General features: G+C 41.7%; 1 protein-coding gene across 3 annotated transcripts in view; it reads right to left on the reverse strand.

Annotated features, from left to right (window-relative positions):
* CHM (CHM Rab escort protein) overlaps positions 1-25,668 on the reverse strand; it is a 98,066-nt gene extending 72,398 nt beyond the window's left edge. For 2 of the 3 annotated variants that reach the window (XM_054996783.1, XM_054996782.1), the window contains exons 1-2: positions 25,596-25,662; positions 5,012-5,078 (exon numbers count right to left, since the gene is read on the reverse strand). In XM_054996783.1, the coding sequence (XP_054852758.1) occupies positions 5,012-5,078; positions 25,596-25,644 (116 nt within the window). In that variant the 5' untranslated portion in view covers positions 25,645-25,662. Of the gene's footprint in view, positions 1-5,011; positions 5,079-25,595 lie in introns of all 3 variants that reach the window. The other variant, XM_054996784.1, reaches the window with a different exon arrangement.
* Positions 25,669-25,995: the final 327 nt, after the last annotated feature.

The following is a 25,995-nucleotide window of genomic DNA, read 5'->3' on the forward strand; positions in this document are numbered from 1 at the left end:
AACTAATTGGAAGAAGCCAGTTGCAAATCAATGACATTCGTAAGAGCCGGCATGGCATACGGTTGCGATGGTCAGACTACAGCTCGGGGAAAAAGGGCCTGAATCCTCACTCTGCCATGGAAGTCTGCCAGGTGACCTTGGGCATGTCGCACAATTTCAGCCTAATCTACCTCACAAAGTTGCTGCTGTGATTATAACATGGAGCAAAAGAAGACAATGCTATATGCCACTTTTGGTCGCACAGTGGAGAAAAGTGGGGTATACATTTTTTTAAAAAAAAGATATATTTTAGGCTCTTTTGTTCTGATGGGTTATACTTGCACAGAATGAAAAGGATAGTAACAATGTTTTTTCTTTCAAATAATTAGTGATACTTTTTTTAACTGCACGTTCAAGATATATTTAATTAAATTTAATTCATTTCTCATAAAGTGATTGGTAGACGGTAGTCCTCTATTATGGAAGCAATCTTATGTTCAGGTATATGAATCCCAAACTGCTGCGGTCATATTCTCAATAAAAGGGATGGGACTGATTTAAATGCCAACATTTGTGCTAAAATGTTTGAATGAGGATCAACACTGGATTATAGCTGCAGAATCTGTTGGTTGTTGCCAAGGTTATATTAGCCATTGGGGGGGAAAAAAACATCTGTTGGTATCAGAACAATTACTCAAGTTTCAGACTTAGTAGAAACAAATATATACACATAAAGTGTGGAAAATAATGTAAAGCAAATATAGTGGGGAAACTGAAGACATTTAATTTTTTTTAAAAATCTGGATATACAGTATTAACACATCGTTGGAAAGACAGGCATTTCTGTAATATTTCCAGACATGTGCGAGAGGCAATAAGGGGCTGGATGAAGTCCAAGACAAGACAGATGTACTACTGGGTGATTCTTGATTAAGGGCGGCCTCTCCAAACATGGCCCCCCAATTCCCTGCTGTGGCATTACAGGCCAGTGGGGAGGGGGGGAATGAAGGGGACTTAACAGCATCGTACTATCATATGATGCTGCTTCCAGCTTTGGGGCGACACTCTAGGATTTGTCCAAAACTCTATAGTTTAAAAAGAATTCTAGAGCATCGTGATGATGTCACTTCTGGTTTTGTACCAGAAATGATCTCATGCATCAGCGTTACACATGCGAGCCTGTCCATGCCACCAAATTTTTCCTGACAGGTTGCCCCTGGCAATCCTATTCTAGATCATATTAGGAACAAAAGAGCTAGTCTATTCCTGACAGGACTGTAATCCTCAGGATTGCAATCCCTTTGAGTCTGCAGTTTCTGGGTGATACCAGATTTTTTTATCACTGGACACCCAGAATCCACAGGGGCATGTAGTACTTGTGGCCAGCTTCAGTTGTTTTGCCAACTGGGGCTTTTTCCCAAAGAAGGTGATTTGGCTATAGTTATCCATGCTCTAACCCCATCCAAACTTGACTACTGCACTGCCCTGTACGTGGGCTTGAGTTTGAAGACTGTTCAGAAACTCTGACCAGCACATTAAGATTATGGATCTAAGTTACAGAGCACTTATTTCACCTGTGCTAAGGAGCTTAACACTGGTTACTGATCATTCCTGTGCTCAAAGTTCTAGTTATGACCTTTAAAGCCCTACAAAGTATGGGATTAAGATATTTGAAAGACTGCCTGGTCATGAACCTGCCCAATTGCTAGAGTTATGATCTTGGAGGGGGGACAACTATACCAAACAGGAAGTTTTATATGGGTTTGCCTTGATTATGGAATGCCCTCACCACAGATATCTGGCTCGTGCCAAGTACGTTGTTTCTTAAGATGCATTTGTTCAGCAGGCTCTCTATCATTTGCAATTTTTTTAAAGACAGGATTTTTAATATGCAATTATTTTATATTGTTATTTGTCTAAAATTGTGAATAGTGTTTTGATTGTCCGTTAAGCCTTCCCAAGCACTTCCAATGGAGAGAACAGGGTTAGAAATTATTTAAATAAATAATACATTCTAAATGATAAAAATAAAGGAGGAGAGAGATCGTTAATTTTTAAAAAATCACTGATCACCCTGCTTCTTTGCACTGGGTCAAAGACAGTATGGCATTAACAAAATTTTATTTTTCAGGCATAAAATAAGTAACTTGAACAAATATACAGCTTTCCCATTGCACTGGCTCATTCTACCAATGTATTTAGAAACTACAGATACAATAAGGACACGATCCCCAAAATGAAAACATTTAGAGTAGGGAGGGCAGAAAAGGGACGGAGGTCACAGGGAAGAAAAATCTGCATGCATAAACAATCGCTTGCACAACTACATTTAATTCTCAACTTTTGCAACTTCAAGTTTAAAGTCAATGCCAAGCTGCACGTTCTGAATTGCAAATTGCTTTTCTAAATCACTTAACATCCATCCTTGAAATTTCACACGTCAACAGCTCATTAATATCTACAGTAAATGTAGCTCTGCTGAAAAAGAGCCACAGGGATTTTTTTATATATTTATTTTTTTCACATTTTATTGAGACAGATAGCTCACACCCAGAAACGGAGACCCCTTCAATTACAATTTGGCAGAAGCTAACTTTGGTTTTAAAACATGACTACAGGAATTTATGGCCGAGCTGCAATGGAAGTGACTATTTTGAATAAGATTAGCTGCTCTTGATGGGGGGATGCTTGGACAGTGTTTATAAATCAACAGAGGTGCTACTCAGTGGTTTATAATGGTCCACTTCAGCCCATCTACCATCATCACATAAGCGGTATATTATGATAAACGCAAAACAGTAGCGGGAGATTAAAAGTAATAAGATCAGCACAGGGTAATGAATCCAGGCAGGCCTAGCACACACAGAATACTTCAAAAGTTTCATTTGACTTGCAGTTTCCCCCCCACCCTCCCTTATGCTTCCTATCTAACTCCTACTGGAAAGGAAGAGATTTAAAGTTGACACTTCAATGTAAGTTAAAGATTTACCAGAATGACATAAGTTCCATTTCTCTCTCTTTCTCTCCCCCTTGCTTTAAGTCGGTGAGGAATTTAAAATTTGACATGACAGTGGAAAAAAGCCAATCCGAGCTCCCATATTCATCTTCTCCAATGCCACCCTAAGCAGGCCTTCAAAGCCCGTCGAAGTCAATGATCTTACAAGGGTGTAACACTATATAGGACTGCACATCTGCACTATATAGGACTGCACATTTCATTGAGGGTTTACCCTAGCACTTAAATGCTCCTGTGACCAGTGGCAGCCATGTAGTGAGTTAAATGAAGATGAGCTAGAGTTTTGTGGGATTCTGTCTTGAAAAACTTGACAAACCTACAGCTTCCATAAAGAGTAACCCACAAACAACAACATTACAACAGAAGATGAGAGAGTGTTATATTTTTGAAGACAATCTTTAGTACAGGTTACAAGAGAGAACTATTCTCAGATCTCTTGATGGTCTCTTCAACATTCAAAAGCAGCCATGGGGAAAGGGCACAATTCGCACTGTGAGCTGGGGTGTCAGGACGACCCTTTCCCCTCGTGCTCTTCCACATTTGAAACTTCTCCCCTGAGAACCACTATTAACCACAGTTGCTGTGGTTCATAGCAACTGCAGGAGTACACAGGGGAGTACAATACAGAGTGGGACTGGGGGGGGGGGGGTTAGTTTATTGGGTGAATTTTTATATACCACATAATAAGAAAAAGAATGTTCCATTAAGGCGCTGCTCCCTCATGGTGACCCTTTCCACATGGCATTCCAGGCAAGAGAGAAGCAGAGGTAGTTTGCTATTGCCTTCTGCATAGCAACCCCAATCTTCCTCGGTGGTCTCCTATCCAGGTACTAACCATGGCTGCCCCTGCTTAGCTTCCAAGTCCTGATGAGCTCAGGATAAAGTGGGCTAATCAGGATGCTATCTATGCTATATAGTATATGATCCACAAAATTCCCAATGAGGTTAACTGCCCTCCTCCAACACTCCAACTTCAACTCAAATCTTCCTCATCTGATGCTTTTTAATGTTAAAGACAGCGTCAGGGGTCCAGTCATACATCTCCTCCATGGGCTGCTGCTTGTTCTTAAAATTCTGAACGTGATCTATTTCTTATTTATGCATTACAAATTTACACACAATTATGAACTTCAAGTGACTTCAAGCATATTAGAATGCATGTCAACCGTTTTAACAGGTGACTCTTTCTGAGCCTCTATGCCTGCACAGATGATATCCAGACATTAATTCCTCCCACTGACCCCCCAGGATCATGCCTGGCTCGTGGGGGGGGGGGAGGATGCAGCCCTTGACCTCTTACACTCCCTCCCTCCATTCTGTCACCCCTCCTGGGAGAAGAGAACAACCAAATGGTTATTTGAACCTTGCAGAATTAGTGAAGTTGCCATATTCAAATAATTGTAAGCCTCTCCCCCCCCCACCCCCCACCCATCAGGTCATTAAAGTTTTGCACGAAAAAGAAGAGCATGCAAAGGGCACAATCTCTATCACCCCTTACATTTATAAACAGCTGCTGCACAACAGGAGCTCAAAGGAATTATCTGATATTATCAGAGCTTATCGTAGCAGACCAATGCATATCAGCTAAAAGCATACCTATACAATAAAGCTGAGCAAGTTTTAGTCTTCAAAATGTGCCCTAGGAATTGAAGTTTGGGCGCACACAGAGAACTCTGTTCCTACTGTGACACATTCTTCACAGAACTACCATTCCCAGACTACACCATTAGGAAACACTGTGACACTTAAACTAGTTTTAATTTTGCAGTGCAGAGATTGCAGAAAGGGTAAAGATGATGCCAGTAAGACTCTTCTCAAAGATACTATTGGTGTTATATTGCATCATCTCAGGATTTCAAAAAAACACACAAAAAAATCCTTAAAATATTTTACAGATATGAAAGGATACTAATGTATGTTAGACTGCAAACTTACAAGCCAAGCTAGAGAGGTGGAAAACCCAGATTTTTAAAAGCTTCATAACAATTAATGAAATATGTTAATTAAAGGACTTACGAATCCACATGCAGAACTCGCTGGCCGCTTCTCGAACATGCAGCTGCTATGATAGATTCAGGCAAACCTGGAAAGAAGATTTTTAAAAATTAAATGATTATGATAAAATAGGATGTGTGATTTTAGGGAAGCAAAATATAAAAAGCATTACAGTTAATACTTCCCTGATATTAAGTTGTTAGATTAAGCAAATTGTTTGCTGATATTTTAATAAGCCTAAAAGGTTAATATTCTATGACAAAGGCAGGCAATTGTAAGTATTTCCTCACTGTATCAGATCATAGGTTTGTTAAACTATCTCTGAAAATAGTTGATTCCAACAGAGCTCAATCAGATTCTTGTATGAAATGCACAAGCAGTACAGAAATTGCCAGGACCTATATTGCCTTTTCCCAGCAACTGACCATCAGATATACTGCCACTGACCAGGGAAGTTCTAGCTATCATGATCAATGACCACAGACAAACCTTGCATCCATCAATTTGTTTAATAAGAAACTTGTTTCAAAATTGAGCCCATGCTTCCAAGATATTGCAAGATGCTGTCTGCACACTGCAAAAACGCCTACAATATCCAACTGTATATCTTTATTCCACTCATATCCATGGAAACTGAATTTAAAAACCCTGCTCCCATGACCACGTTCAGAGGTCTTGTTGTTACTATGGTGGCTGCAGGCACACTCTGAGCCAGGAAATCTCTGAAATCTTTGCTCAGCCACAGAACTCCCCAAATGTCCTTAGGTGAGTCCCCTAGATTATCATCTCCAGCCTTCTATCTACAATATGAGGATAATGTCCACATTACACAAAGATAGACCAGTTTTAGGTCACTTTAAGTGTTGTTGCTTTCATCAAGCAACTCTGAAGCTTGTGGGCATAAGAGCCAAGGTAGCACGATGGTTTCAGTAGGACATGGGGTGACCAGGATCCAAACCCCAACTCAACCAGGAAGATCACTGAGGGACTGCAGGCCTGTCACAAACATAGGGTTGCCAGGTTCCCTTATCCTCCCAGCAGGAGGGGGGGTGACCCTGCACACAGCTTTTCATCACTCCTCGTGCACGTGTGAACCGTGCTCACACTCTCAGGCCTGCACAATGAAGTAACATCACTGTGCAGGCCTGGGAGCACGCACATGCATCTCAGCACACCCAGGAGGCCAGTTCCCCGTCTTTCCCCCTGCCGACCAGGTGAGTGGTGGCAAGGGGCTAGGCTTACCATTCCCCTGCCAGGGGCGAGGGATCCCCCCACCTCCTCCCCCCTGCCCCACTTACCTAGCCAGCTGGGGGGATGCGCCCCCAGGGCACCCCTCTGACGGCATGGGCACACCCCTGGGCAGTGCAGCGCACCCCTGGGCAGCGCAGTGCACTCCCGTGCCCTGCCACAGTGCGCTCCCGTGCCCCGCAACGGGCCTGTTTCAGGCCAAATCGGGCCTGCAAGGAGGGGGGATTCAGCCCAGGAGAACTCCAAAGCCAGCACAGGGGAAGTACCAGTGTCCCAGTCTCCCGCCGGGGGAATTAAGGGACCTGACATCCCTACAGGGGGCAGAGGGGGGGGAGCAGGGGATCCCTCACTCCCACTGGGATCCCTCACTCCCACTGGAGGACCTGGGATCCCTACACAGACATTATCAGCCTAACCCATTTAGCAAGGTTATTGTGAGGACATGACTGAAAGTAAACACTGAACGGGTGGTGGATAAAAATGTAACAACAAATGAATAGAATTCTGCAATTACAGTGCGTATCAACCTCGCCCTACTTCCAAGACAGCTAGTGTGGCGTATTGGTTAGAGTGTGGGACTTGGACTTAAGAGACCCAGCTTCAAATCTCCACTCTGGTATGGAAGCTCACTGGGTAACCACAGGCCAGGCACATTCTCTCTCTCAACTCAACTTACATCCCAGGACTGTTGTGAAGATACAATGGAGGAACATGGAACAGTTTACATTGCCCTCCGCTCCTTAGAGGTCAGGTGATATAAAAAGTGTACTAAAAGTGTACCATAAACTTCACCACTATGTTGACTTACGTACTATCTGCTGCTTTAAATATGTGCTCCTATGAGCTACCTGTGCTTCATGTTGTCTAATGTCAGCCCTAGAATTGCTTATGTTTCTGTTTCAGCATTTCTTCAACTCTGGATTGGATTCTTTCTAATGCTATGACTTTGTAAACTCGTGTTTATCTACTCTATGGCATTGTTTATGGAAATGTCCTTGATATTGACTGTACTAATCTCACGCTGTGTAATCCACCTTGAGTCTCAGTGAGAAAGGTGGACTATAAATGACATAAATAAAATAATAAAAAAATAAGCAAGCTCAGGTTGACACACACATTTCTCCCTATCTATCCTCACAGCAATCCCGTGAGACAGGTTAGCCGCTAGGTAGCCCTAGGCAACCCATTCTCTCTCAGTGCCGCCACCTGCACTGCAGTGATAATGTTGGTCCAACCTTGCAACAATTTCGCATGAAACCCTTTTAACACTAAAAGTGCTCATTGTAAGTTTTAGGAACAATGACAAGGCCACCCAGTGAAGCTCAAATTTGAGTGAGAATTTGCACCTGGGTTTCTCTAGTCCTCAACCAACATCCTACCTACTTTCCCCATATTGACTCCCCTGCAATACTCAACTGCAGGACGAGGGAGAAAGGTAAAGGCACTTTGGACTCACTGCTCTTGAACAGCTGTGCAAGTTACCCCATCTGTCCCTTCCCTATCTTTAGAGGAGCTAATTGCAGGAGGTTCACGCTACAATCCTATGAGGAGATACTCCAGGGTAAGCCCACTGAAATCACTATCTCTGCAGAGGACTGCATGGCGTTTTAAGAGGCTGTTCCCCACCTGTATGTCCACTGACTGGATAAGAACACTTGAAGAAACATGAGATCCATACAAAATGGAATTGCTGTTAGTCATCCTAAGCCGTCAAGATACTTTGTGTTTCTCCCAACTTAATAATACACGCAACTTGGCCAACTTTACATAGCTGCTGTTGTAAAGAGAGGTTAAGGGCTGTTCTATATCTGCCACAGGATGAAGTGGTAAAACCCTGAGGTGGCAGAACGGGCTATAGGTGGGAGGGTTACGTTTTTAATTCCCCCTCCACATAAAAAACTCCTCGAAAAAAAATTAGCACCCCGGGAGAAGCTTCACTTCTCACCCCGCCCTGCATGCTGTTCTAGTTTCCCACTTACAAGGAATTACTAATATAGCAGAACTGTAAAAAAAAATGAAATCCCTAACCCACATGTGATGCCTGCTGCAGGAGACATGAGGAGGTGACAAAATGCTGAGGTGGTAGAATGGACTGCAACGTTTCAGAATGCGGGTGGTAAATTCCAGTCCTGGATGCCTCCCTGTAAAAAGCTCCCTATGACTAGAAAACCAGCACAGCAGGGACAAATTCTGGCCCAGATTTTTCTCACAGCTGGACTGGTACATGGGGAGACATTCACAAATGGGACAGTCCGTTCTACCACCTTAGTACTCCGCCACTTCATGACCCCCTCATTTTGCTACATGGCTAGAACAGGCCCAGAACTGTGTACATCAAGTGATGGAGTAAGTATATAAAGTTGGGCTAATCCATGACTAATAATCTGTTGTCATTTTGCACATGCAGTTTTATGACTGCTTTCATTGTCAAGAACATCAGAAGAGCCTTGCTGGATCAGGCCAGGGGTCCATCTGTTCCGATGCCCTGTTTCATACAGTGGCCAACCACTTCCCCTGGAGGACAGGGCAAAAGTACTAAGGCCTCCCCTGGTATCACCTCCTAGCACTGGTATTCAGAGGTATACTGCCTCTAGACATGGGGGTTTCCTTTAGTCACCATGGCTAGTAGACACTGGTGGACCCGTCCTCCAAGAAACGCTGTAAGCATCCAATCCTCCAAGATTCTATACAATCCCCCTGCTTATGAGAGTGAATTGTTGCACTGCATATTTGATGAAGTTTTGGGAAGCAGCTTTGAACACAGAAAAAGCAGCATATAAAAGTTCAAATATATTCTGATGTATTATCAATTCCCATATGCCTTGTTAGTTAAGGGAAGAACTGCATACTAGAAGTTCAGTATTTTAATCCCCCCCCCCCCGCTTCCAGTATTTCTGATACTTCACTGACACGTGATCTGTAGCAAACGTCCACAGGCCATTCCACTTTACCATCTAATAGAAGGTGAAACCAAAAAGCTGTCTATCATGTCAAGTCATAAAGAGGACCAAGATGCTATCCTTGTAGACAAGTTTTCCGCAAGTTCAGCAAAATGACTCGGTAACAAAATCAGGAATCGGTATGAACCAAGGAAGCGTTCTAATCTATTTCATATCTTCAGGAGCCCTTAAGGTAGAAATTCAGTCTTTCAGTAACTTTTTTGTCATTTTTAAGGCCTACCTCTGTGACAGGTAGTGGGAGATTTAATCTCAACTGGCAAAACAGAAAGAAGTTATGAAGGTTCAATGCTAGCCTCCAGTGTCAATGGCAGCTTTGCTGTGATAGAACACCATGTAACACTCGGGTTTTTACCTTGGGAAAAAATGCTATGCTAGGAATAGATGAAAGTTTATTCTGTCTAGAAGCGCTGGGAGTTTCAAATCATAAGTTGAGATTTTTTTCCCTCCCTCAGCCACGTTTCAACCTTACATGAAGTGTCCCCAGGTTCTATGAGCCAATTAGCATACTGATTTCCATCCAGAAACGTTATTTTGCCAAGCTATTTTTGATGAGACATTACCCAGTATCCCAGAATGGTGCACTGCAACAGATGCTTGTAGTTTATGTTTGCTCGGCAACAGAGGCCTTTCAAATGCCTTTAAATCTTAAAGCAATGCATACCAAGATTTCAAAATCAGCACCTGTAATCAAGTAATAATAACTTTGCATTTACTACCTTTCATCGGTGGACTTCTAGGAACTATTTTACAAGCTCCTCACAAAGGCTTATTTTGCAGGTCTGCAAATAACACTGATACAGTTCTAAGAACCCAGTAAATACATGTGGAGTGCGACATGACCAACAAAGATTCCAGAGTCTAGAATGGGGCAAACAATCAACTGAAGTTGCACAAGATGTAATGGACTGCTTGAGATTCACCTTACCAAAGACAAGCTACGATTATAAGCATTCCCCCCACCCCCAAAACAGAGAAGAGCTAGCCACGGTTTCATTGATTTAAAAAAATCATTCCGGCCTCAGATGTGTTATTATGCAACAAACATCTGCGTAGACTTACTGAAACACCTCTATTACACTGCAAGGCCTGTAAGACAGAGATGTTCTACCAGGCATATGGATGAGGTTGGGGCATGGGCAAACTCCTTGGCCAGTCTCCTGTTGAGGGGGGGGATTGTAACCCCCCTCTCCCCAGTTGTCCGCCAACTTGCCTAATGTTGTATATCATCTCCCACCCCGTGGGATGTACTGGTTTGGGTTTGCTAATATGGGCTGCCGTGCAGAGTTGCTGCCTTCTTGTACTGAATTTTATATTTTTAATGTGTTTTAATGTGGTTTTATTACCTGCTTTGAGCCCGCTTGCGGGAGAGAGCGGGCTATAAATTTAATAAATAAATAATAAAATATTAATAAATATTTAGCGGGCCGCAGCCTGAAAGACCCATCTGTTACTTATCCTAGGTGAACAAGTACTGAGCGAATGCAAGACAACAGGTCAAGATTTGCTCTTCCCTGTAAGTCAGGTCAGAGCAACCAACTGCTCTAACAGGAAACCCCTTCTGTATAAAATGAGAGCCAAAGAAATGAAGGAGTTCCTGAAACTAGTTTCATCAGGGCGCACAGAACCCTTGGATAATGTGGGAGGAGCCTATAGCAAGGCTCTTCGTCACACCAATGTGTTGTGGGCTCCATCTTTACATTCATGATGCAGGAAGGAGCCATGTTGTTGTGGTTCTCACACTTCAAATGTAAAGCCAGGAGGGACCCAAAAGGGAAAAATTCACCAGAAACTGTCCTGAACACAAAAGGCCAAGAAGGCAGCTGCAAGAGTGAGATGTCTCAGTGGACATTTGAAAGAGGAGTCAACTATTCCTCTAGGTAAAAGAATAGGGCATCCTTACTACAAATATACTGCTCAGTAGCTCTCTATTACTCTGCAATGATTCTGCATGGAAGTTTAGCAAACCCCACATCTGGGATGCACGGCCAGTGCTTGTGCATATAAAATACTCCAGAGGCTCACCAGTACATTGTACAACTATTTTATTTAATGTCACACAGCCTTAAAACAAGCCCACCCTGTCCAGGTTTTTTTCTCCTATGCTATACCAGATGTTTAAATATTTGCTTGTATAAAATGAAACCTAACTTACTTAGGAAAATTGGAGCCATAAAAACATCAGAACACAACTGTGTTACGTAGTGACAGAAAAAGATTACACTCTGACGTATTTAACAGCAATCGAAACATCTATTAATTTGAGAGATTTAAAATAAAAAAATCAGTATTCTTCATGTTTTAACTTCCTTACTCACATTGATGATATTCAGGTTAGTTTTCCATGATAGATTTTTAAAACTGTATTAGTACCTAGGATTGATTTTTCTTAACACTATACTTACATAAGATAAACATAAAATAAAGTACTAGCACCACTCCCGGCGTATCGAACAATAAATAATAGATTCTCCTGACAGGACTTTGATGACTGGGCAAAGCCCAAATGCTTTCAGCCAAAATCATATGGAGCCATAAATCACTCTTTATTTTATAGAATATTTCAAAATGGATTCCTGCTTTCTACCTTGAAAGTCATTTCATGTGTTATTTATAACTAGCGAAGACCAGAAAGAGAAAAGAGGAAAAAATTGCATGGAACCAGAAAATTTATAGTGGCTGGTTTTTATAAAGAATAACTTCTTTTTTTAGAAAGGAGGGGAGAAATAGCATTACTAGGACAACCAGAGAATGCAAATACCTAGTAGAAGGGGATGGGTTTTATTTTATAACTCAGTGTCTAACAAACTGGACCTTGGCAATATTCAGAACGAAGGCAGCTGTTCCACTCCCAAATCCACAATGCTGTCATTAAAGGTTCTCCTGGCCTGTTCAACCAAGAATCTAATCCGAGCATCCCAACAATTCCTGTTGCATTCCACGTGAAAGGTTCAGCTAAGGAATCTGCTTTTATGTTTTCAATGACAGGTGCAGTATGAGCTTGAATACCTGAGAGTACCATTCCGAGCAATTTTAGTCTGAACAAGGGGTGATGCTAGAAAAACTAGCTTGAGAAAGGAAAGGATAAAACTGTTCACATGATTTTTTACAGGAGGTAAATACCCATGCTACATGATTTTAGTATGAGTCAAGTGAAAGCTGGGGATGCAAGAGAGGGCCACCACGAGTGATGGACTAGGATTTTGAAGATCCGGGTTTGAATCCCTACTCTGCCATGGAAGCTGAGCAATCTCTCTCTCAGCCTAACCTACCTCACAAGGCTGTTTTTATGAAAATAAAAAGGATGAGGGGAAACAATGGTGCAAAACACTTTGAATCTTGTTGTAAGAAGGGTTGGGGCTGTGTAGGGTTTTGTTGTGGGTGGCAGAGTCCCTTCCAAGGTGCCCTCCAGACAACAATTCGAGTGCCTTAGTTGTGGCCCTTTCATGGATTGCCCTGGCATCATGTGAGAAGATGAGCCCTTGTCAGAGGAGGAGATCAACTTGCCCCCAGGCATTGCCTTGGCAGACTTGTGAATCAGGTCCCTCCACCATCCCCCTCAAGGGACTCTGAGCCTGGACTGGCACTGCCCCCTGACCCACCAGGGGCCTCAAGTCACATACCACCAGACCCACCACAGTCTCTCCAAAGACCCCAGGAATAGAGAAGCTGAAGGGCTAGGGCAGATGCCTGAACAAGGCACAGGAGTGCATGCTTGGTGGCCCAAGGCCCACCCCCTGCTGAGGAAGTGCCAGGAGAGATCACTAAGTAATTACAGGAACTGGGTTCCACTACTCCTCATGAGTAAAGGAGCTGACTCAGCTTGTGGAAAGGAGCCTAATGTGCGACTCAGCAGAAAAAAACTCCCTACATAATGCTACAGTGAGGGTGATGCCAGCGTGTGGTTCATCTGTCTCCAGTCTTGTTGACCAGCCCACCAGTTTCCTAAGGTGCTTCTGGTTGAGTCTCGAAACCTTGCTGCCTGACCCCTGGACTCTCCTCTGGAATATGTCACTTGCCTTTTGGACTTGGGCTCTGGATTGTTACCTGATCCTGGACTTGGACTTTGAACTGTGACCCTAGAACCATGACTGGCAGGCTCGCACTTGGCAGTGAGCCAGCTTACCAGAGAAAGCATAGGAAGCTCCTCCTTTATTAGTTTTTCACATGGCGTATAAAATTGTCTTGTCTCATTCAACAGACATTGGATCAGTTCAGACATCACACAAAATCATGGCGATTTTGGTTTATTTTTTGAAACCAGGATTCAGTACTTCTTACTTGCCTTCACAAATGTTACTGTTGTTGCCTTCTGACTGTAGCATCTTTGAGCAACAAGCCAAAAGCCTATGTTCATCACACATCACGAAACAACCATGGTTAAGATTAACTACGGCTAATAAACCAATCAGATCCTGGTCTGATGTGCCCTAGCTGACCACAAGGGGTGGAGCAGGACCACTTTCTGACAATCACTCTCTCAGGGCCAAGGAACTGAAGAGAGTTAAAAGCAAATGGACTTCATAGCTGCCATGCATCAAACAAACCGCAAAACCCAGCCTGCTAAAACTATAGTGCCAACTGGTGCCATTACTTAACTGTGGCCTTGCAAAGCTGTCCAGAAATGGTCCAACTGTTGTAAGTCATTGTGGTACACTGATAGCCTGAAATGACAAGAACCTGCTCTTTTCCAGTCAGCAAAATCTTCCTTACCTGGTCACCTGGAAGTGACTCTAACTTGCCATAGGTGATCAGTTGCTTTGCTGGACACCCTCAGACAATCTACTCCCACTCAATGCTTGGAAAGCAATATTAAAAGTAGGCCAGTATCTCAGACTTCCGGTTTGGGATTAATGGAGACCTGACGTGGTCCAGAAGCTGGGCTATCAAGAGCATCTGTTTTGGGCTTGCCAGGTGCTTGGATCTCTGGCAGCCGCCCCTCCTTAGGCAGAGGAGTGTCTCGAATGCTACAAGACCCTGACAGCGTGTGATCTCGGTGACGGGGGGGTGGTTCTGAATAAAGGATTTCCACCACCACCTTGAGGTCCCCTCGGAGAAGTGCGAGCTAAAATCTCTACAGTGCTCTTTGAGCCATTCGATTGGCATAAGGTCGCCAGAAACCAAGCCTCGAGACCAGATTTGAACAATTGGAAACAAAAAGAAACAGCATGAAGATCCCACAAGGAACAAAAGAGGTAAAGATTGTTATCTTACTTTCCGGAACTGAAAATAGAAGAGAGACCCACTTAAATTTTAACACAGTGGATGACTGGGACATATGAGGAAAAGAGAAAATAAATTTGGGACTAAAAAGAGACTTTGACAAATTTTAAAGCGCAAAAAAGAACGCAAGTATTTTTTGTTTACGCATACCTGCGGTCGCGGCAGAGATAACAACCCTGAGAAAAGGGAGGGAGTCGGAGTACGAGTGCAGCAAATATCGCGAGAGGACAGAGAGCATTGAAGGAGTTGCCTAGAGAGGCCCGATTTGACAAGAAGCAACAGGAACAAGGAAGCAGAGGAAGAGAGAAGATAGTGGAAGCAAAACAAAGGAAAAACCGCGAGAATAAGGAGTGAGAATTGAAACGGAAGAGATTGCCAGCCATTCTAGGAATCAGGAAGTAAACAGGAAGTTACCATAGAGAAATTGCGCCCAACATTTTGAAAGCTTAAATTGGACTGGATTTTTTAAAAGAAAATAGACTTTAAATTAGTGGAATTAAGTAAAAACATTGGAAAATAAAAACGGAGCTTAGAAAGAGAGCAGCTACCTGGGGGGGGGGGTGCAAAATCAAGTCCAGGAGCGATGAAGAAAGAGGAGAAGGAATGGCAGGTAACTATAGAAACAGCAATAGAAACACTGGAAAAAAATGTTGGAGGGCAACAAAGAGCTGAGTCAATCCATGCAGAAGATGGAAGACAGCATGATAAGAAGTATAAAAGAATTTGTGAAGTCAGAAATAACAGAGCTGGCAAGGAATATAGAGGAAGTTAAGAAAGAGCTGCAAACAACAAATCAGACAGTTCAAGAAATGGAACAGAAAAGTACAGAGCTGACATCTAACCTGAAAGAAGAGAATCGAGTGCTGCAGGAACGGATGGCTGTAATGGAATGTAAGATCACGGAAAATCAGCTGAGATTTAGGGGCGTGCCTGAGACTACAACGCAGACGGCGCAGGAGCAAATAACAGAAATTCTGGCGGAATTTTTAAATATGCAACCAGAAGAGATAGCAACAAATTTGGATCTAGCATACAGAGTCAATTCCACCTATGCACAACAGAAGAACCTACCAAGAGATATTATTGTTCAATTGATAACAAGAAGAGTGAAAGAGGAAATCCTGAAAAAGCATTTTGAAAATCCTCTGTCAATAGAAGGAAACAGAGTGAGAATTATGAAAGAGCTTCCCAGAAGAATTCTACAGGAAAGGAAGAAGTACAGAGAATTGATGCAAAAGTTGAGAGATAAGAGTATAAGGTACAGGTGGGAACTCCCAAAAGGATTGAGTTTCCAATTTCAGGCAAAGAGAATCGCTATTAAGGCAAAGCATGAGATGGATCTATTCTTATTAGAAAATGACAAGGACTTTCCCAGAACAGACAGCAAATAACATGATGGAGTACAAATTAGTATCTTGGAATGTTAATGGACTGAACTCACCACAAAAACGTAGAAACAAAATTGCAATATAATATGCTTGCAGGAAACACATATAAAAGAGAAACATGCAAAATTTTTGAAAAATGGCCAATTAGGGAAAGAGTTTATGACAATGGCAAAACAAAAGAAAAGGGGAATTGTGATATATATAAAAGAGCAATTGGATCCTAAATTAGTTTTTAAAGATGCAAATGGAAGATATGTGGCGGTTGAAATAATGATGAACTCTAAAAAGACTTTGATTTTGGGAATATATGCGCCAAATGGAGCAAAATATGAATTTTTCAAGGAGATTATACAAAATTTAGACCAATATTCATATGACCAAATAATGTTGATGGGAGATTTTAATGGGGTAGTGGACCTGCAAGTAGATAGGAAAACTAAGCTGACAAAGCAAAAATTGGGGAAGTTACCAAAATCGTTTTTTGAACTGATAGAACAGGAAAAGCTGCTGGATGTTTGGAGAAGCTGGAATCCTAAAGTTAAAGATTTTACATTTTACTCGGCAAGACATCAATCGTTTTCAAGAATTGATATGATTTGGACAACAAAGGAGTTGAGTGGTATGACAAAGAAAATTGAGTTAATGCCAAGAGTGAGTTCAGATCACAACCCTGTAATGTGGAAGGCCTCGAGTGGACACAGGAAAATAAGATGGAGAATGAACGAAGATCTGTTACTGAAGCAAGAAAATCTAGAATATATCCAAAAGGAAATGAAATTCTTCTTCCAATGCAATGTAGACCAAGAGGTACCAAAGCATACGGTGTGGGATGCATATAAAGCAGTGATGAGAGGAATTTTGATTACATTGAACAATAAGGAAAAGAAAAAAAGAGATGAGAAATTTAAAGAAATTCAGGAGAAAATTTCAAAAAAAGAGCAAGAGTTAAAGAAAAGACCGGGTAAGAAAGTAATAATCCAAGAAATTAAGTTATTGCAAGAACAGTTAAAGGCTTTTGCTAATAAAGAACTAGAATGGAAACTGAGGACGTTACAGCAGAAATCATTTGAAGGGGCAAACAAGCCAGGGAAATATCTAGCTTGGCAACTTAAAAAGAGTAACGAGAAAAAAATAATTAATAAAATAGAAGATGGGAAAGAATTAATGGACCATCAAGCCATAAAGAGAGCTTTTTATAAATATTATGCCAAATTATTTCAGAAAAGAACAATAGAAAAAGCGGAAAAACAATGAATACTTGGAAAAAGCTAAATTACCAAAGATTACAAAGGAAATGAAAGAGACCTTAAATTGCCAAGTTACGGAACAGGAAATTTTGGATGCCATAGAGTCAACCAAAGTGGGGAAAGCACCAGGCCCGGATGGAATATCAGCAAAGTTTTATAAAATAATGAAAATGGACCTAGTGCAATCCCTACGAAAGCTGATGAATGGTATTTTGAAAAGAGAAGGCTTTCCAGACACCTGGAACGAAGCCACTATTTCATTGATACCAAAGGAGTCACAAGATTTAACGGATGTAAAGAACTACAGGCCAATATCTTTATTAAATAATGACTATAAAATTTTCGCCAAGCTATTAGCAGAAAGGCTCAAGAAACTACTAATGGGTTGGATTGGAGAAGAGCAAGCCGGATTTTTACCAAATAGACAAATCAGAGACAATTTGAGAGTGGTGTTAGATGCCGTGGAATATTATGACAAGCATCCTGATAAGGAGATAGGCTTTTTCTTTGCGGATGCAGAAAAAGCCTTTGACAACTTAAATTGGGACTTTATGTTTGTAACAATGGAAAAGATGGACTTGGGGAAAGACTTCATAGAGGCAGTGAAGGCTATTTACAAGAACCAAAGAGCGACACTATGTTTAAATAATGATGTAACAGCAAGATTCGAGGTAAGAAAAGGTACGAGACAAGGATGCCCACTTTCGCCCTTATTATTTGTGATGGTGTTGGAAGTCCTATTGAGGCAAATAAGAGAGGATGAAGACATTAAAGGAATAAAAATCAAAGGTATCTCATATAAGTTTAGAGCTTTTGCAGACGATGTGATGTTTTTAGTAGAAGAACCAACTCAGAGATTACCAATATTATTGGACAAAATTAAGGAGTTTGGAGACTTGGCAGGATTTTTTATAAATAAAGCTAAGTCCAAATTGCTTTGTAAAAATACGAGAAAGGAGAAACAACAGGACTTGATGAGAATAACAAATTGCGAAGTGGTTCAGAAAACGAAATACCTAGGAATTGAGTTAACAGTTAAGAACATAGATTTGTTTAAGAACAACTACGAAAAACTATGGGCTCAGATAGAAAAAGATATGATTAAATGGAATAAGCTAAATCTGTCTCTGTTAGGTCGCATTTCAGTAGTTAAAATGAATGTATTACCTAGAGTGATGTTTTTATTACAAACTATTCCAATCGTAAAAGACAAAAAGCAGTTTGATAAATGGCAGAGAAAAATTGCAGAATTTGTGTGGGCAGGGAAGAAACCAAGAATAAAAATGAAGGTGCTATACTGCTATGTGATGCCAAAGAAAGGGGGGGTTGCAATTACCAAATCTGAGAATATATCATGAGGCAATACGCCTAACTTGGCTGAGAGAATGGGTAAAATTGTCTAATCATAAATTATTGGCTCTAGAGGGACATAACAAGCTGTTTGGATGGCATGCATATTTGTGGTATGATAAACACAAAATGGACTCTATGTTTCTTCATCATTATGTTAGAAAGAATCTCTTTGAGGTATGGCAAAAATATAAGATGTTTTTAGGTGAAGAAAGACCATTGTGGATAGTACCAGCTGGAGTTGTGAACCCAAGTCTGGAATATAAAGGAGAAGAATGGATAGCCTACAAAGAACTGTTGAAGTGGGATAAAAACAAACCTAGGATTAAAGACAATATAGAGTTACCATTACAATATAGATGGTTACAATTTAGGCAAATTAAAGATCTATTTGAAACTGATAAAAGAAAGGTTTTAGACAGGAGCATGGGGACCTAGAAAAACTTTTGTTAGGTGATGGCCTAAAAATTATCTCTAAGATATATAAACTTTTGTTGAAATGGTACACGGAGGATGAAACAGTCAAAGTTCAAATGGTAAAATGGGCAATGAATTTTAATAGAGAAATTACAATGGATACTTGGGAATATCTTTGGAGAAACACAATGAAAATATCGACAGCTACTAGTCTAAAAGAGAATGGCTATAAGATGATGTACAGATGGTATTTAACACCAAAAAAACTAGCAAATGACAACAATCAAATGTCAAACAAATGCTGGAAATGTAAAAAACATGAAGGTTCAATGTATCATATGTGGTGGACTTGTGAAAAAGCTAAGTTATTTTTGCTGAAATGTCATCAGTTTTGAAAAGTAATATAGCAAAAAGCCCAGAACTGTTATTATTGGGGTTAAATATGGAAAATGTTAATGTTAAGGATATAGATCCAGAGGAGTTAGCCGTGTTAGTCTGTAGTAGCAAAATCAAAAAGAGTCCAGTAGCACCTTTAAGACTAACCAATTTTATTATAGCATAAGCTTTCGAGAATCAAGTTCTCTTCATCAGATGCCTGATCAAAACTGGGCAGATACAGAAGAGGAGGGGGAAAGAGAGAGAAAGAGAGGAAAGAAGAAGGCATAAATCACAATAGGACAGAATGCAATTAGCATGGAGGCTATCAAAACATTCCTTTGCTTGGAAATGTAAACATCGGTGTGCAGTCAGTTTGCTGTATTAGTTTGTAGCAGTGAAGGTATCCAATTCCTATGTAGTATAAGCCTTCGGTAACCACAGCTCTCCCTGCCAGCTGCATCTGACAAAGATGCATCTCTTTGTCAGATGCAGCTGGCAGGGAGAGCTGTGGTTACCGAAGGCTTATACTACATAGGAATTGGATACCTTCACTGCTACAAACTAATACAGCAAACTGACTGCACACCGATGTTTACATTTCCAAGCAAAGGAATGTTTTGATAGCCTCCATGCTAATTGCATTCTGTCCTATTGTGATTTATGCCTTCTTCTTTCCTCTCTTTCTCTCTCTTTCCCCCTCCTCTTCTGTATCTGCCCAGTTTTGATCAGGCATCTGATGAAGAGAACTTGATTCTCGAAAGCTTATGCTATAATAAAATTGGTTAGTCTTAAAGGTGCTACTGGACTCTTTTTGAATGTTAAGGATAGAGTCCTGGTTTATTACATGACGGTGGCTTGCAAGACTACTGTATGCTCAACACTGGAGACAGGAGGAACTACCAGAAATTCAAGATTGGATTCAGAAATTGTTGCACATGGCGGAAATGGACAAATTAACAAGGAAACTGAAAGAACAAAATCCAAGGGAATTTGTGGAAGATTGGGGTAAACTTAAAAAATATTTAGAAAAGAAATGGGACGTGAAAAATCAGTTGTGGTCTCTTGATAACTACTGAGAGATTTAGAAATATAAGATAAAACTTTGCCTTAAACAATGGGGGAAAGCAACTTAGACTAGAGTTAGTTATTAGGGGGAAAGGGGTCAGAGTGCTGTTGGGAGTCAACAAGGGAAAAGGGGAGGGGGTGGGATAACATATATTAAGAAAAGGGGTATATTGTTGTAAAATGTTTTTGAAATGTAAGTGAACCCATCCAATAAAATTTTTTTTTTAAAAAAAGTAGGCCAATATCTCAAGAGTCAAACTAGGGATGTAAAACTGCTTAAACTATCACATTTTTAAATCATTAACGGGCTCAATCTATCTAGCCCACATACTTATTCAAACCTCCCGTTCCACTACTGATTTTTGCTAAGAAAAATTAACATGCTAACACACTCTTGTGTCAGTTTATGTATAGCTAATTAACAGTTAAGGCCAGCATTGAAAAATGCACATTCTGCAGGCACTGATGATCCTGGAATGAACAGGGAACCCTTTGTCAGCTTTCTAAGCTTTGGAAAATGATCATTTACAGGTATATATAAAAAGGGTAAGCAAATTCTTATTATTTAATATTTGACATCCATTACATCAAACCGTGCTAAACTTGCCATAAACTGACTGCATTGATCAGCGTTTGAGAGATTCCCCTGCAATTCTTGAGCGAAGGATACGGTACTTCAGTAGAACAAAAAAAAATGTACTTGCTTAGTACTGATCACATTTAGGGACCCCCTGTAGATGAATGCGGTGGGCTAGAATGTTATTTCCACTTCATAAGTACCCAAATGAAAACATGACACTCCAGCATTGCAGTGGGATGAAGGAAAGAAAAGAAATCAAATGTCTTGTGTGTTAGCATCACCGTTTGGATTGCCTTGCTGATCAAATTCCTGGAATTGCCTATCCTGGGAAGAATCAAATACTGGCAGGAAACTACGCAGGCAGTGGATTCAAATGTCTTCAAAGTACTGAATAAACCATATTTGTCTATATTTACAAGAGGAAGCATTTAAAACATGTTTGTGCACGCACTGCCTGTGGCCATGGAAAAGAAGCTCTTTTTGAAGTGCTAGAAATTAGGACCTCTACAAGCCTACTGTGCTGACAAACCCACAACCATAATAAACACAAACTGGGCAATACTATCATGCAACAATGTCAGATGTAATGAGAGGACAACAGGAAGCCCTTTGCCAGTGGGATGGCATGGATAGGTCAGTTCATTATATTAGCATTCATATATGCCATTATGCGCCAGCGATGTCATTCTGCCATATACACCAGTTCACAGGGAAATTTCTAAGACAAATTACAGAGCTGGCATTCACGCGTCCATTTAATACTATCAGACTAGGACTCAATAAATATTAAGGGGTTAGCTGAGCTCATTACACAATACAGTTACTCCTCTTTACAGGAATTCGCACACTATACAGATGCATCCTCACGTTACCAATTCATCAATAGATGAAAGTAGTCCACACTCCAAATGGATGGCTTCTCTGCTGAACAGACTGTGCTCCAAGCCCCCACCCACCCCTGCCCTTCTTTTTGCATTTTTATATATCAGTCTCTCTGCCAACGGAACATAACGCTTCGTGCACCTGATTAACTGGAGCTGGGGTCATGAAAGCTTACGCCACAATAAGTTCATTCATCTCAAAGGGACTAAGATGCTCTGGAGAAAGGCAGTGTGAGGAGTTTCAGTGGGGTACAGTGGTTAGAGTTTGGGACTAGGATCTGGGAAACCCATATGCAGATCTCCAATCTGACATGGAGACTCACTGGGTTACCTTGGGCCATCACTCTCTTTTAGCCTAACCCACCTTACAGGGTTGTTGTGAGGGCAAGATGGAGAGGAAGATAATGTAAGCTGCTCTAGGTCTCCATTGGGGGGGGAGGAGGGGTATAAATGACATAAAATAAAAAGATACCACAATATTCTTTATTTTAAAACCAAGGAGGAAATGAAGAACCTTGATATGCAACAAAGAGAGTCTGTGTGTAAAAAGCAGAGAGAAAAGGTGGATGTGAATGAGAACAATATCGTTTTCCTGTTAGTATCTAAGATGAGCGGGGGCTGGGAGATATATTAATAAAGGGGTCAGTAACGTATTAAGAAATGGAATGTTAAATGGAACACTCCTATTACTATATGTTCTGTATCACTCTTGTATCTTACAGTAATTCATTCAGAACACCTACTGTCCTTCATATCTGTACTCAGAATAACTGAAGTGGGTTAACTTGCCTACTTCACCTATAACAATACCTTAAAAGGGTGAAGAAGTCCTTCGGTTTAGTACTCTGAATGTGAATACGGATATGCAGTGAAACCATGAAAAATGTTGAGGGCTAATCAGCCTGTATCAAGTGATCTTGAGCATACACTTCTACAGGCAAGGAAGCAGCAAAATCTTTGCCTTCTGGGCCCCCCGTGTCTCTCTAGCAAGGAACGTTTCAGAAACACGTGTTTTATTTACATATGAAGGCTCCCTAAGGTCACGTTTAAGAATCCCCGACTCTCACAGCGCTTGGCAGATACAGACAAAATTGATACTAGAGTCACCGAGAGGTTAGAAGCCTTTACAGAGCACTTTCTTAGGTGCTGGACTCAGCATTCAGTTCTGTTATGCTTTCGCATGGATGCACCTCAATAAAGTAAGAACAAGCCATGCAGGGAAACAAGCTTCAGCTGTAGGTTCCATACAAGACTGGGTGCTGCAAGATTCCCCAGATTAAATCCTGCGCGGCTTCAGGAGTGTTTCCCTTGGTGGGATCATATAGCAAACAGAGGTCATCAGAATTTCAGCCTGTGCTGAGAGGGACCAGCAGCTTAGCCCTGCCTCCTCTGTGCCGAGGCCCTATAAGAACACCTGCCTTCAGGAGCCTGTTGCTGGCAGAGGGAGAGAGAACTTCAGCCTGCACTGGGCATGTCCGAAAGCTCTTGGCATGAAGACTGTGGCCTTGAGTGTGTCAGCCTGATACATTCGGGACCATCCCAGGCTGTTATTAGTGCATTTTTACTGGTTCCGTTTATTCAAATAGCAGTTTTGTCTGTTTAAATTGTGAGTTCGTTTAACTGTACTTAGATATTGTTGTAAGCTGCTTTGAGTCCCACAAGAAGGAAAAGCAGCGTAAACAAGCTTAAATAAATAGCCAGTTTTGATGGTGCTAACTAAGAGTCAGCGCAGAGGAGAGGAATACTGCAGTCAGGTCCCACCATCAGTGCTAACCATCAGATTAGGACTGCCAACCACCTGGAAAAAATGTCCTGCCCCTTTAATAGAACCCTAATAGGTCATGACTTACCTCTATGCCATGAAGCTTCAGCTGCCCCTTTCCACACATTAAGCTTCTTATTAAAGGGAAAAGAGTCTACTTACTGTTTGCTTAATATGCTGTAGCAAACAAAGTAACTGAGCCTAATAGCACAATCCTAAACAGAATAACACCCTTCTCAGGCCGCTGGCATCAATGGACTTAGAAGGGTAAACTCTGCTTAAGATTGCACTGACATTACAGTCATAGCCAATTTTTCATTCAAAATTTACTCCTAAAGAACTCACAGGATACAAAAAGCATTATAAAGGGCATTAAAATGCAGTAGAAATGCTTCTTAGAGAGGGGTCTCTTAGCTGACCTGAACCCGAGTACAACAGAGAGGGCGCTCAACTGCTCCTTATCCTCCCTTTGATGTCATTTACAGTGCAATCCTAAACAGTTTCTCCAGTCTCCAGCACACTGTTTTCAACAGGCTTAGACTGGAGTAACTCTGCTTAGGATAGCACTGTAAGATTCTCAATGTTCTCCCCCACAATGAGCATGCCAAAAAAAAAGGCAGGGGGCAGGGGAAGCAAGAAAAAGGACTGACAAAGGAATAGGAGCAACAGCAAAAGAAATATTCAGATGGCAAGAAACAGGAAGATGCAAAGATAAGGTGAATCTGGGTCTTTGATGCATAGCCCCCATTTACAGGTCCTGAGATTCAGGGCCAAACTACATTATTATTATTATTATTTTATCATATTTATATTCCGCCCTCCCCGCAAGCAGGAACATGAGCCAGTAAGTGATGCGTGGTAACCTGGGTTCCAATTAGAGCTCCCAATTTGGTTACTGGCACGGCAGATGTACCGTTAAACAGCTGCAGGGCCATCAAAGGAACTTTTTCCTCCACCATTTTTCCTGCAGGCCAGGAAAAGCGTCATCTGCTGAATTCTTGCTTATCATGCTGCTGCTAAAACTCCTGCCAGAAGAGACGTTGGCAAAGCTAGCTGAACATTTTGCTGATAGAATCACTAAGTCACTGTGAGCAAGCAGTACGAGAGTCTCAGCTTCAGCTCCCTCTTTACAAAACAATAAGAAGCCAACAAGAACAATAAATTTAAACAACAGATCATTTTCTGTCTATTTCCCATATATGTGTGTATTCACATGCACACCATCCGTACATAACATTTTATGTTTCTGATGATGCAGGCTCAAGCCCACAAAAGCTTGCGCTTCACTGCATTCTTCTACTAGGTGCCACTAGCCTCCTTGCTGTGTTGGCCTCAACAGACTAAAAGTGATCACACAAAGCTGCCTTTTACTGAGTCAGACCATTGGTTTATCAAGATCAGTAGTAACTCCTCAAGGTCTCAAGGCAGAGCTCTTTCATTTCACCTGCCAGCTGAACTGGGGACAGCATGGGATCAAACCAGGGACCTTCTTGGTGCAAAGCAGATACTCTACCACTGATCCACAGCCTTTCTCCAGTGCAACGTTACACAGAGCAACTCCAGCGGAAATGAGCAAGAGTCCAGTAGCACCTATAAGTCTAACAAAATGTGTGGTAGGGTATGAGCTTTCATTAGCTAAGAAGTGAACTGTGACTCACGAAAGCCACAAATTTTGTTACTCTTATAAGGTGCTACTGGACTCTTGCTCTTTTCCACTGCTACAGACAGACTAAAGCCACTCCAGTCTGAGTTCACTGATTTCAACGAGTGTAGACTGGAGCAACTGCATAGGATCGTACTGTAATAAGGCTACCACTGGGGAAATCAATTCACGTTAATTAATTAATATCTCCTATAAGGCTGTGCAGGGCATAAAAGTGGCGCAGAGAATGCGAATAACCGGTTGACATATTAGCGGTCCGTGAGGGCAGGAAAGGGTTAAGGAGCAACAGGGAGTTGATGAGGCGGAGTGTCCCTATGCGCCCCGTCCTTGCTCTCTCGCTCCCCTCCTTCCTTCCCGCATTAAACTGCAGTTGGGGTTCCCTGTCTCACCCCTGGCGCTCCTGGGCGGCTGGACCCCCGTCGCCCTTCGGCCCCTCCGCCTCTTACCCGTTCCTATGACCACCACATCAAACTCCGAGGGCAGGCTGTCCGCCATCTTGGGAGGGGGAAGGATTCCATCATATGACACCACTGCGCGTCAATTCCTGGCGGAAGTGCGGTTGCGCGACAGCTTCAGGTGCCCGACTATTGGCAAAGGAGGATGGCGACAGAAGGGGGAGAGGTAATGTGGATGCTTGGGAATTATGGGTAATGTAGTTCCCTGAGGGAAAACAAAGTGAGCGCTTTTTCTCCATCCACAGTTAAGTGATGGGATTGTCAGACTTGGTCCTTTCCTTCTTTCCAAAAACATTAGAGTAAATACATACACAAATCATTGTGTGTGTATATTTTAAAGTGGATATTTTACTAAAGAGTGTGTGCGGCGCTCTCTCACACATGGTTTGCC

This window comes from Eublepharis macularius, chromosome 13, assembly GCF_028583425.1.
Source record: "Eublepharis macularius isolate TG4126 chromosome 13, MPM_Emac_v1.0, whole genome shotgun sequence".
Classification (NCBI taxonomy): Eukaryota; Metazoa; Chordata; class Lepidosauria; order Squamata; family Eublepharidae; genus Eublepharis; species Eublepharis macularius.